Consider the following 13,330-nt stretch of genomic DNA (forward strand, 5'->3'; position numbering starts at 1 on the left):
AAGCACAAGGCAAATCTAAGAAACCTATTAAGCATCGCAAAATTGGAATAAAGTTCCTGCCACATTAAAACCAAAGAAAGTTTCTCCTCTGATTTTAACAAACCAATAAAAATTGTTTTTATTCTAAATATGTATCGTGGCACAGGAAAGGACAACAGTAAACTTGAAAACTATAATCTTCCTCAGTCTTAAAAAACCAAAATTATCAAGACACATAATCATTATATAATTTTAAAGCTGATTTAAGTGAACAAAACCAATGCCAATCTCATTTTATAAATTAATAATCTTAAATCCAGAAAAGTCTAGTAATTTGTTCAAGACTGTTAGTGGCAGAATTAGGTCTAAAGCCCAGTTCTCCCTACTTTTTACCCAGTATTTTTTCTACTGCAGTAACTTCTAAATTATTAGACCAGTGCCTACCTACCACATAAGAAGTCCTCGATAGGAAGTTATGTAAATGAATGAAAAGTGAGCAGATCAAGCTCCCTTATTCTGCCTTCCTCCCAAAAAGATATTTTCATTAAATATGAAGTATTCAGTAGTAGACAGAAGATGCAAAAGCAAGTCCTCAGTTACCTTACTATGAACTTAAACATCTTGTCAAGTTTAAATCCCAAAAAGGAATCTTTGTAAAGACTCCAAAAAATAGAACAAGACACTTTAAATATCTTATAATTTTGTCAGGTAAACCTCAATAAAGCTGAAGGAGGAAAAAAAAAAAAAAAGCTCCATCCTTACCTAACCCTACACACAAGAAACAAAACTGATTAGCACTACTATGTTGAAGTTTAAAATGGCCTTTAGAGAGCCATTAAACACATACACAAACACAGATAAACAAAATGGTTATGAAAACCACAACTCTGCTAAATAAATGCTGACATTAAAGTATTTTATAACAAAGTCAGAGCTGAATCTGGCCATTTTCTGGTTTCCACTGCAATCCTCAAATCTACCTGAAATGTTTTAATTTCTCACGATTAAATTCCTCATTTCTCTTTTCTGTGTGATTTCAACTACTTCCAAAGCTTTGAGCACCATCTATATGCTCACGATCCCCAAATTTATATTTCCAGTCCAAATTTCTCAGAACTAGATTTGCATATCCAATTTCATTGGCATCTTAAAATTAACCTGTTTAAACTGAGTTCCTTTTTCTACCCCAAACCTAAATTTAAAAAATGGAAACACCTTGTTGTCAGAGAGCCAAAAACCTAGAAGTCATCTTGGATTTTCTCTTCCTCATTCCCCAATCAATCTATTCAGAAGTAACAATCTTTCTACATTCAAAGTATCCTGACTCTGAAATCTTCTATTCCCACTGTCACTACACTGGTATAAATCACCATTATCTCTCTCCTGAATTACTGGATTATTCCTTCCTACTCCCCTCACTTCCATTCTTGGGCCCTCTAATTTATTCATCACACAGCAACTGGAGTAATATTTTAAAAATCTGTATCAGATCATGTCACTGTCTTGCTTAAAATTCTTGAATGGCTTCCTAACGTACATATAATTATGAAACCCTTATACTATGGCCTTCAATGTCTCTCTCCAAACCTCATCTTTGTCCCATTCTTCCCCACTCTCAATATTTAATTCCCCATTCACAACAGGCTTTGTTTTCAATTTCTCTATTCCAGGGACTGGGCAAAGGATGGCCTGCTGTCTTTTTAAAATAAAGTTGTATTGGAAAACTGCCACATTCATTCATTACATATGGTCTATTGCTCCTCTGATGCTACAATAGAAGAGTTGAGGAACTGACGACCGAAAATATATGGCTTAAGAAGCTGAAAATATTGACTACCTGGTCCTGTAAAGAAAAATGTTCTATAGCCATCCCCCCTTTCCTGGAATGCTCTGCAACCCACTTTTCTCATGAGCACCTTCTTATTCTTCAAGTCTCCTTTTACTCAAAAAGCCCTTTCTTGCCCTATGTAGTTGCCCACATCATTTTTCTCTATCACTGTGTCCTGTTCATGATTCATAATAACTAAACATTTGTTTACTTGTTTAGCTGTTCTCTGAGTACAGGGATCAAATGAATATACTTAAGTCAGACGCTGGCAAATAATACATACTTCTGAATGTGGAATAAGGTAATAATAAGTCTTATATGGCTATTTTTGAGAAAATTATCTGTAATATTAAAATCCTCAGGGCACCTGGGTGGCTCAGTAGGTTAAGCGTCTGCTTTCAGCTCAGGTCACGATTCCGGAGTCCTGGGATCAAGCCCCGCATCTGGCTCCCTGATCAGTGGGGAATCTGCCTCTCCCTCCATCCCTCACCCCACTTACGCTCTCTCTCTCAAATAAATAATATCTTAAAAAAATTTAAAATCCTTAAAACTAGAAAGATTTTTTTTCTCTAGTATAACCACACTTTTCTTTTTCTTTTTTTTTTTTTAATTTTTATTTATTTATGATAGTCACAGAGAGAGAGAGAGAGGCAGAGACATAGGCAGAGGGAGAAGCAGGCTCCATGCACCAGGAGCCCGATGTGGGATTCGATCCTAGGTCTCCAGGATCGCACCCTGGGCCAAAGGCAGGCGCCAAACCGCTGCGCCACCCAGGGATCCCCTATAACCACACTTTTAAAGTTATTTTATTTAGGAACAAATGTTAAAGAAAAGGTAATCCCTGTGAATTCTGAAATGTTTTCATATTTACTAAAATGAGATTTTTTTTTTCCTATAGCAAGGCACAAACGCTACCCATATCACTATCTAAGTTTTGCTGTGTGGTCTAGAGAAATTCACTGAGTTCCTTTGGGTCTCAGTTTCCTCAAAGGGAACATTCTTCTAGAGGTAGGAAGAATATACTACCATCAAGTAAGAGAAAAACATTTGGCTTTTCTAGGTCTTCTTCAATTTTGTGAACTCACTTCTAAAGCCAACAATCTGGGGATCCCTGGGTGGCTCAGCAGTTTAGTGCCTGCCTTGGGCCCATAGCGTGATCTCAGAGTCTGGGATCAAGTCCTACATCAGGCTCTCTGCATGGAGCCTGCTTCTTCCTCTGCCTGTGTCTCTGCCTCTCTCTGTGTCTTTCATGAATAAAATAAATAAAATCTTTAAAAATAAATAAATAAAGCCAACAATCAATTACTTTCATCTCAGAGAAGTTCCTCCATTCATCTGCCCTGATAGTCTGTGCCACTCTGTTTTACACCAAAGGTGTTGCTCAGATGTTTACTATTCTCATACTACAACCAGGGTACTAGCAACTGATTCTGCATAAAAATTGTATTTCAGGGATCCCTGGGTGGCGCAGTGGTTTGGCGCCTGCCTTTGGCCCAGGGCGCGATCCTGGAGACCCGGGATCGAGTCCCACATCAGGCTCCCGGTGCATGGAGCCTGCTTCTCCCTCTGCCTGTGTCTCTGCCTCTCTCTCTCTCTGTGTGTGTGACTATCATAAATAAATAAATAAAAAAAAAATTAAAAAAAAAATTGTATTTCATTTGAATCCTCAACGTGAAAAAAATAGGTTCTGGCTACCTATAAACCATAGCACTAAAATGTACACTTTAGTAGAAAATAACTGATTTAAAAGAAGTATCATTGCTTACATAGTTCAGCAAAGTGCTAAAAGCACAGTGAACAACAAAAAAGCCTGATGACTAGACCACACAGTAAAGCTTTCAGAACCACAAAAAGGAAAACGTTTTGTGAACTGAAGATGGCTACTTTCATACCCCAGAACCCTAACCCATTCTCTCACCTTCCAATCAGAAAGTACAATATACAAACAAGTCAATACCAATATCAATTTTCATGCAAACCACACTTCTGTACATCTGGTAGGAAAAAACGGGAGATTTCCTACATCAGAGCACATTTAGGCTACTATATGATGGCTCTGCCTGTCAGTTAACAAATTTCTTTGGGCTGTGTCCCCCTTCATAGAGTAGTATTGTATTTTTTTGGGGGGGGGGTAGTACCATATTTGTACAATTATTAAAAGTTTTCGTAAGAATGAAGATAAATGAAAGACACAAAAATGAAAGCATAGACACTACCTGAGGTTAAAAGACTTAATTCAACTGAAATAAAGAAACCAATCATTAGATATACTGATATTGGTACATTTCCTAGTTAAAACTGGTCAAATGAGCATTCGTGGAAAAAAAAATTAACATTTTCAGATGCTGCTCATGTATCACTAATGCCTATATAAGAAAAATAAAAAGAATTTAGTGTATATAATTTCTTCAGCACCATTAACTTGAATTCATGTTCTTTGGAACATATTATAGGAACTGCCTATAGTTAACCTTAGATATGGGACCACTTTAGCAACTCACAAATATACTGAAGCTCTTACAGTTACCATAGAATTATTGTTCACATGACTTCAATTTCTACCTAACCATGTTTCTGAGTCCAAAAATCACTTAAACACGGACTTCCCACTCTGGTATCCCCTCCTCTCCTTACTTTTTGAATGAGCCAATTTTCAACACAGCGTGTAAGTACAGATGTTTTTTCTGCAACTGTGCCCAAGGTGCAAAGCAATGCTTCAAAACAAACAAAAAAGGCGAATCACACATTCAGGCCAATTCCTACTGAGCTATCTTTTTTCCTCACTTGCCAATTCCTTAGTATATTCCCAAAAAAGGCTACTCCAAATCTCTTCATCTCATTTTCAGAAGATGCATGGCTTAATTATTAGATTTGTAATAGTTTTAGAACTAAAGAATCTCAGGAGATATTACTGCTAGCTCCTTCATTTTAATTATAAGTAAACCAAGAACTAGAATTTAAAAGACTACAACTTTACAAACACTGATCCAACTGATGTGAAGTCCCTCCTGCATCCTCAATTTCAGCATGTTTTTTTCATTTTGATCCATTCATTATGCCTCAGGAGCAGATCTAAAGAGGAGTCAGGGACTCAGCCTGAAACCACGCTGCCCGAATACTGTTCCAGTTAGGCCACTTACTAGCTAGGTCAATCTGGACAAATCACTAATTCTTTGTGCCTTGGTTTCTCCACTTGTAAAACAGAATAGTGCTCTCCAGCTCACTTGGTTGTGACCATTAACACATGTAAAAGCACTGAAACTGAACCTAGCACATCGAAATGCTAAGTAAGAGTTAGTTGTGACCTCTACCATATTCACTATGGAACCTCTGGCAAATGCTTCTATTCTACTTTTACTTTACTGTTCTCAATTCCATACTCTCTCCATATCCAAGAAAACAGTTGCTATAATCTTCACCCCTTCAATAGCTTTAAGCAAAACTCTCCCACTCCACATTTCCTCTTTCTTTTGATGCCATGTTTCTTAAATTAGTCTTCTTCATTTCCCACCTACATACCATAGTTTGCTTTTGAAGATTCATCCTTTGGCTCTAGGATTTTTGTTCTCTGAACTCCAATACTTCTTCCTCAGAATACATGCTACCACACATCCAATCCTGATCTTCAGTTTGAGTTCCTGCTCAGGTTCTAAATCTGTATATCTCTAAACACAGGATATTTCCAGCTGAGCATTTTATGATGATCTCACACTCAATTTCCCCACTACAAAATGATTTCTAAGGTACCTTCCAACTATAAAAATCTCCAATATTACCTAAAACAAAATTTGTTATCTCCTCTAGCCATTCATTTATAGACTGTCACTTTACTCAAATGTTTCCAGGTCCTCCCCAGCTGCTAGCAAACATCTCCCCAATTCTACATTTGTATCATTTTCATCTTAATCTTCTTAAAATATTCTATCACATTATCATCCACTTAAAAACCTCCTCTGTTAAGTCCAAATTCCTTAGCTTGGCATTCAAGTTTTTCCCCAATCTGTTCCCAAGCCATCCTTATATTAGAATCCACTAATCCCCATAAATTACTATATACCTCAATCACACTCTATTTACCACCTAAATGTACCCAATATATTTCTGTATAATCACATGACATCTGCCATCCTGGAATGCCTTCCACATTGTTCACTTATATCCCAAATTTTTCATGGCTCAGTTCAATTTGATACTTTCCCATGAAATCTTACAGCCCAGGGTAATCTCTCCCTCATTACAATCCATTTATTGCCTATTCGATTCATTTGCCACTTAATTATATAATGCCTCACACTGTTATCTAAATGTCTACAACATCTTTCACATCACAGTATAAACAAGGGATATCTTATCTCTTTGCATCCACTGCATTTTCCTATAACGCTGTGCAGAGTAAGTACTAAAGAAACTGTTGATTGCAGGACAACACAATCACCTTGCTTCATGAGATACTAGCTACCTGCTTATGTAATCCCATGTAAGAGAAAGAAATTACGGAAGGAATAGTAGAAATAGAAAGTAACTACTTTGTAACCACCTTAATAATAATGATTCATGCAAGAATCATCAATGGATGCTAGCACATCACATGAAACATCCTTGGGGAACAGGATATTTATACAGTCTCAAAATATATCTGAACAAATTACTTATGAATTACAAAGGGAAAAAAGGTACCTTCACAGTGGAGAAATCTGGCGGACACCAAGTGATCAAAGTTAACATCACCAATAATGGGATAAACTGACATCATGTGCCTCCTGATGTGATGCACTGAGGACACAACATCACTTATGTATTATTCCTGCCAAAAATGCATAACCTGAAACTAGTCATGAGGAAACAATCAGACAAACCAAAAACCGAGGGACAATCTACAAAACAACTGACCTATACTCTTCAAAAATGTCAATGTGCTGAAAGACCAAAAGCTGAGGAGCTGAGTGTGTGATCCTGGATTGGATCCTGGATCAGAAAACAAACTGCTATAAAGGACATCACTGCTACACAGAACAACTGATGAATTTGAATGTGGACTGTATTAGATAACGGTATTATACTAATGTTAAACTGCCTGATTTTGAACATTATTCTTTGGTTAGGTGACAGAATTTCCTGGTTCTTGGAAACATCCCTAAGTGTTTCAGGGGAAATGAATTTAAAACTTATTCTCTAATTCTTCAGCAATAATCGTAATACCAATAATAGTAATAATTACAAGTTATCAATAGAAACATTAGGAAAAATGTGACAAAATGTTAACAAGTGGTATATCTATAATACGAAAGATCATTGTACTATTCTGGTACAACTTTTCCATTTTTTTCAAAATAAAAATTTAAAAAACAAGCACCCTAATACCACACAAAAACTCTGAGTTTTTATCCATCTGTGGTATTTTACATTTTATCTGACAATCTTAAAGCAAGACATACTTGCAAGAGAAGAGTTTGCGCTATCTAAGCATTTATTTAAAATAGCAAAAACATCTCTTTAGAACCTAAGAAACATTTTATAATTTTAATAGCCCAAGAGTAATCTTTTTGTTTTTAATTCACATTTACTATAGAACTCAGTTAAAGTAAGTCAATTTCAACTGGTGAAAAGTCTTAAGATGGTATTTTTTAAACAATGTAGTTTTACTTTATTTTCGTATATACATAGAAAGTAAAGAAAGATAAAATGGACTGACTGGTCAAGCATTTTAAGGAAAAAATGATCTCTAATTCATATATTAATAAGCAACTATTTGTAAAAATTAGTCAAAGTTTGTTTCCTTAATTATGATTACAGATAATTATTTATCATAAATCACAAACTTCATTTTCCCTCAATTATAAAAAATTCTGATTTAGCTGATTTAAGTTTTAAGTAGGTTTTATAATACAGCCATTAGTTGATTACTATTTCTATAGGTTTCCTGAAGCCTTTAAAACTAATACTTCTAGTCAAAGTACAACATAGTATATAAAGGATTTCCTAGATTCCATATAATTAGCAATAGTCCTTTAAAGTTGGATACCTTATTTATGAGATGTTCGGTAACAACTTCTCTTAGTCCAGTGTAGAGCTTTTCTCCATGTTTATGCAAAACCATTGTATAAGCATTTCTATAGAGCTCCTCAAAACTAAGACCACTGTTATTCTTACGCTGGATTTCTTGAATTGCATTTTTCAGAAGGTCCCATATGCTGTTTACATATTTTTCATCCATGGTCATCTGTAATATCCGAGAGAAAAAGAGACAAAAAAAAAAACACCAATGGTTGAAAATCTTTCTTGTATTTGTCCATATAGTAACTATTTTGTTATATGGCTATGATTATAAATCTGCATGACTTATACGGATGTTAACAGTCTACTTTAACAAAAATAAAGGGATACATATAAAAATAGTTTTTAGAGCTGACAGAGCAATTTTTAAGAAATCATTTAAGACCTCCCTCCTTTCTCATATGCCCTCCAACTTAAATGAAATCATAATCACCGATGTTAATACTTGCTTTAGCCGAAAGTGTAAGACATCTTTTCCTTAGTTTATTTAGTAGAATACAAGCTCAGAGAGATACTGAGACAGAAAGAGTTCCTTGATTTAAAAAAATATTTAGGGGGTGGCTGGGTGTCACAGTGGTTTAAGCCTCCGATTCTTGGTTTCGGCTCAGGTCATGATCTCAGGATAGTGAGTCTGAGCCCCATGTTGGCTCCACACTCAGCACAGAGTCTGCTTAGGTTTCTCTCTCCAGCTCCCTCTGCCCCCTCTCTCCCTGCCCTCCCCAGCACTCTTTCTAAAATAAATAAATCTTTACCAAAAAAAAAAAAATGAGGACATGAACACTATTTTCCTCTCTTGAAGATTTATAGAGCTCCCTAGCAAATTAAAGATTGGAAGAAGACCTGCCATTAAAAACAAAACAAAAAAAGCCCACATTTTCTGTTTAACCTAGCATTCTTATTTTCTTCCTTTCCCAATTTAGATTCCACAGTTCATTATTTGTAGCTACCTCGCATACACCCATGAAACACTTGCCCCCCACCCCTCCAAAATATTTGTCATTCTAAACCCCATCTACACACCTACTCATCACACGCACCAACATGTGTAGCCACACTCATATTCAATACACCTCAGTTTAAATTCATTACCACTAACCACAATGGGTCCTGAGTATAACACAATAATCCTACAAGACTAATGATTCTACCTTCCTAGATGATTTTATACCATCTCCTTTGTCCTCACTCTAGGATAATGACTTGCTTCCTGTTCTACAGAAAACAGAAACAATCTGAAAACGCACAAACCCCGACCATGTTGACCAATTTCATTACGTAGTATACTACCTCTACTGTATTCGTGCTCAAAGTACTAAGGTCTTATACTCAAACTAGACAGGGAGTAGAAACACAGGCATCATCAAGGATTTATTAAAAATGCAGAATTTCAGGCTCTACCACAAACCTACAGAACCATAATCTGCGGTGACTCCAGATGATATGTATACAGAATGTTTAGTTCCATCCCAACTCGCCTTTTCAAGGACCTTCCTATCAATTTCCCTTCTCAGCATCATCACATTCTTTCCTCTCTGCTAGACAATTTCCACCCACATTCAAAATCATCAGTTTCCCATCCTAAAAACAAATCCTCACAAACCCACTATTTCTCCAATACTATCCAATTTGTCTTTTTCCACTTACAGCAAAAATCACAGGCCTTGAGACATTTCTATATTCACTGTCTCCAAGTCTCATTTTTTGCATTATCTCTTGCATCTACTCCAATAAAGCTTTCATCAATGCTACCATTTCATTTAAATGACTCAAGGTCACCAGTGACTTCCATCCTGCTAAATCTAGATGGTCAGTCTTAGTTCTTATCACTCTCGACCTATCTGGCAGCAACTGAAGAGCTGATCACTCCTCCTTCAGATTCCTCACTTGCCTTCCAAGGACTACAATTCTCTTGTTTTTATTCTTATTCCTCTAGTTCCTATTTCAGTCCGCTTACCAGTTCTTTCTCCTCACAGCAACCTCCAAACCTGAACTTTTTTGTGTAGCCACAACTCAGTTTTCAGGTGAAGGCGATTTCATCTATGCTCATAGCTTAAGTTAACCTCAAAATTTATATACTCTGGTCCTCTCTCCTTGATACAGAGTCCTATATTCAGCCATGTTTTCAATATTTTGACTTGAATACCTATTAGGCATCGCAAACATACCAAGTGCAAAACAGAAATCTTTATCTTTGCCCCTAAGTCCGCTTCCCCTGCAGTCCTCCAAGTAAGCAAATGTCAACTCCATCTTTCCAGTTGCTAAGGCCAAAAAGTTTGTAATTTCCTTTATTCCCTCACCTTGATTCTAATTCAACAGGAAATTCTGTTGTCTCTACCTCCTAAATGTACCCAGAATCCAACTCCTACTCACCTCTTCCACTACTACTAGCCTCGTCCAAACTATCATCATCTCTCAGAGTATTCCAACAGCCTCTAACTGGTCTGTTACTGCTTTTGTCCCCCTATTATAGAGCAACCAGTGACCTTCTAAAAACATAAATCATGTCACTCTTCTGCTCTCAACCCTCAAATGACTTTTCATTTCTCTTGGAGTTAAAGTCCTTCTATAAACTACAAAACATTATTTGATCTGATAATCTGACTTCACCTATTCTTCCTCCTTGCTCACTCTGGTCCAGCCACACCAGGCTCCTTGCTATTCTTTGGAGTATGCCAAACAGGTTTGTTTCAAGGTATCTGTTCATTTGCTATTCTGTCTCTCAAATGTTCTTCCCTCAGGTATCTGCATGGCTCATTCACCTTATCAACCTCAAAACTGTTCAGTCATCACCATAAAATGAAGCTTTAACTGCCCACTCCATTTAAAATAGCAGTCTCCTCCTACAAATTCACCCCCAAATTCCAATCTCAGATTGCTTTTTCTCCCCTCCCTTATTTCATTTCCTGGCCTTTCTCCTCCCATCCAAATGTCAGCTCCATGAAGGCAGGGATTTTTTTTCACTGCAGAATCCCTCAGCTACTGAAGTAACACGTGGCATATAACAGACAGTCATACTTGTTGATGGAATGATTTCCTGCTAATTCCTTATGACTAAAGAGCTGCTTTTTTGCCACATGATCTGCATTCACAACCTGGGAAACATCGCAATAATTGTTCATCAGCTTCACAAATATTTCTGACCTGGACTGGACATCAATTACTGAGCTAGTGGAATCCTCTCCAAAGAAGAGTAGGAGAAACTTTTGGAGGTGATGAATATGTTTATCGCATAGATGATGGTGATGGCTTCACAGGTGAATACTTACCTCTAAATTCGTCAAGTTGCATATGTTAAATACGTACAGCTTTATGTCCATCAAGTCTCAATAAAGTGGTTTATTAAAAATACCACACTCCTTCCAAGCAATGTCCAATGGGTATGAATGTGAAAGAGTAAGGAATATAGAATATACATAGGCAAAATAGTTCTTTCAGTTACCCTAGCAATAATATATAAGCTCAAATTTCAGTCATAGAAGATTCTTAAGCAGATGACTCAAATAGTCTTATTATTCTAATCTTTTCTGGAGTGCTTAGAAGGAATTCTATAAAATAACTACTTCTTTTTTACTACTTACATCTTACTCAAATCCCAAATCTACTAAAGAGTTTTCTGAAACGGCCTTAAGAGAATTTATCTCTACGTCCAAACTACTATCTTATTTTTATCAGATACCCTGATATGTAGGATGCCATTCATATAAGATATTTTAAATAAGATGTAGCTGTTCCTAAGTTTTCACAAATAAAAGATTCAGGTCCATAGGATAATGATGGTCTCAAGTACTTCATATACGTGCAATATGGTTTTAGTCTGCTGGCAGCACATGCAGGGGTTATAAAAAAGCAGACTAAGACACCATCTCTTGACATTAAACAATGAACATATAAAGCAGAACATTCAAAACAATTCCAGAGAAAGACCAAAGTTAATGTGGACTATCAACTCCAGAGTAACTATATTACTAATAGTTGAGCAAAACTTCAAATGATCTCTTCAGGCTCTATAAAATAAGATCCCATGAAAGCTGGAAAATGTACAATAAGATCCCTACCCATCACGAATTACTTAATAGAAACTAAAGAATTTTAAAAACATAAACAAAGAGATTTCGAATACTGTAGAAATAACCTTAACATTATAATAAATCATTTCTCACATATATAAATCAAGAGTTGTTTTATAATCCAAGATTCTACGGAGTATTTTCCTCAGTACTCATGCTATATAGGGCAGGGCAGATATGGAGCCACAGGACAGCAATGTTTAGGCATAAAAATTTTCAAGTAAATGAAAAAATAGACCCAGAGACATTAAATGATTTACCCCAAATCTCAGAGCAGAGACTAGAATTTATACATCCCCAAATCTAGTCCAAACTGCTGGACTCACATTACATTCTGCTAATACGGTATAGTAATATCACAGTGTGAGTCTCTGATTATCATGTGGTATATACTAGTAGAGAATATAAGTTTTGCTGTCCAGAAGGCATGGGTTTGTGTCATGGCTTTGCTAATTTAAAAGGCCATGTGACCTTGGGCAAATTTAACTCTTCAAAATCTTCATTTCCTCTCTTGTAAAGTAGGTTTAATAACAGTATCTATCTCAAAGGACTATCACGAAGATTAAGTAAGAATGTCAGAATTTAGCCCAGCCCAGGGCACAGTACAATCCCTCACATGCCGACTAATGAAAAGTGTCCAATGAAAGACTCTCTTAAACTGTCATCAATGGGCATCAACTGTCAGAAGGAAAAAAATAACTTTTCAAGCTTAATAAACAAACAGATGCGAGATAAAAACAAGAGTACGAAAGAGTACAAGTAGGCTAAATGCAAGTCAGTATAATGTAGCCTTCTTTTAGAAACACAATTCCCTACTTCCTATCTCGTATTCTTCCAGTGCCATTTAAAACATTTTAATCCCCAGAGTCCCGTCCTTGGCTCTTTTCACTTTACACTGGGTCACTATGCATTTCCATCATTGTCATGGTTACAATTACTACCCACACATCTGAAGTTCTAAAATTTACAAGACACCAGATTAGCACTCTTGCTGGAGCCTCTAAAACTGTACACAAAATTTTGCAAATATAATGTGTGCATTTTTTTTTTCCTGGATGAGGATTCCTGTGCTTTTATCAGATTTCCCAAGAACTTTGGCCCACATCTCTAAGAATAAATTATTGACTTATATGCTAATTGCTCCCAAATCTGTATGGCCTGCCCAGATATTCCCCCAAAGTCTAAAACTACTTTATTCAACTGCCTGCTGGACACATCTCAAAATGCTCTAGATACAGATCAAATTTATCAAGTCCAAAATCCCCACTAAAGTGATCCTCAAAACACACACATAACTTGCTTCTGTATTCTCTAATTCACAAGCCACCTAGTTATACATGCTAGAATCATATGCTCTAACTTTTCATCTCTCGTCCCCTTTTCATTCAATCATCAAGTGCTA

At 36.4% G+C, this 13,330-nt stretch overlaps 1 protein-coding gene across 5 annotated transcripts in view; it reads right to left on the reverse strand.

Annotated features, from left to right (window-relative positions):
* Positions 1–13,330, reverse strand: part of CUL3 (cullin 3) — an 87,749-nt gene that overhangs the window by 59,851 nt on the left and 14,568 nt on the right. For 3 of the 5 annotated variants that reach the window (XM_072796430.1, XM_072796429.1, XM_072796431.1), the window contains exon 2: positions 7,830–8,027. The exons of 1 other annotated variant lie outside the window; for it this stretch is intronic. In XM_072796430.1, the coding sequence (XP_072652531.1) occupies positions 7,830–8,027 (198 nt within the window). Of the gene's footprint in view, positions 1–6,484; positions 6,548–7,829; positions 8,028–13,330 lie in introns of those variants that run through there. One more of the 5 variants, XM_072796433.1, reaches the window with a different exon arrangement.

Source organism: Canis lupus, chromosome 24 (genome assembly GCF_048164855.1).
Source record: "Canis lupus baileyi chromosome 24, mCanLup2.hap1, whole genome shotgun sequence".
Taxonomy (NCBI): Eukaryota; Metazoa; Chordata; class Mammalia; order Carnivora; family Canidae; genus Canis; species Canis lupus.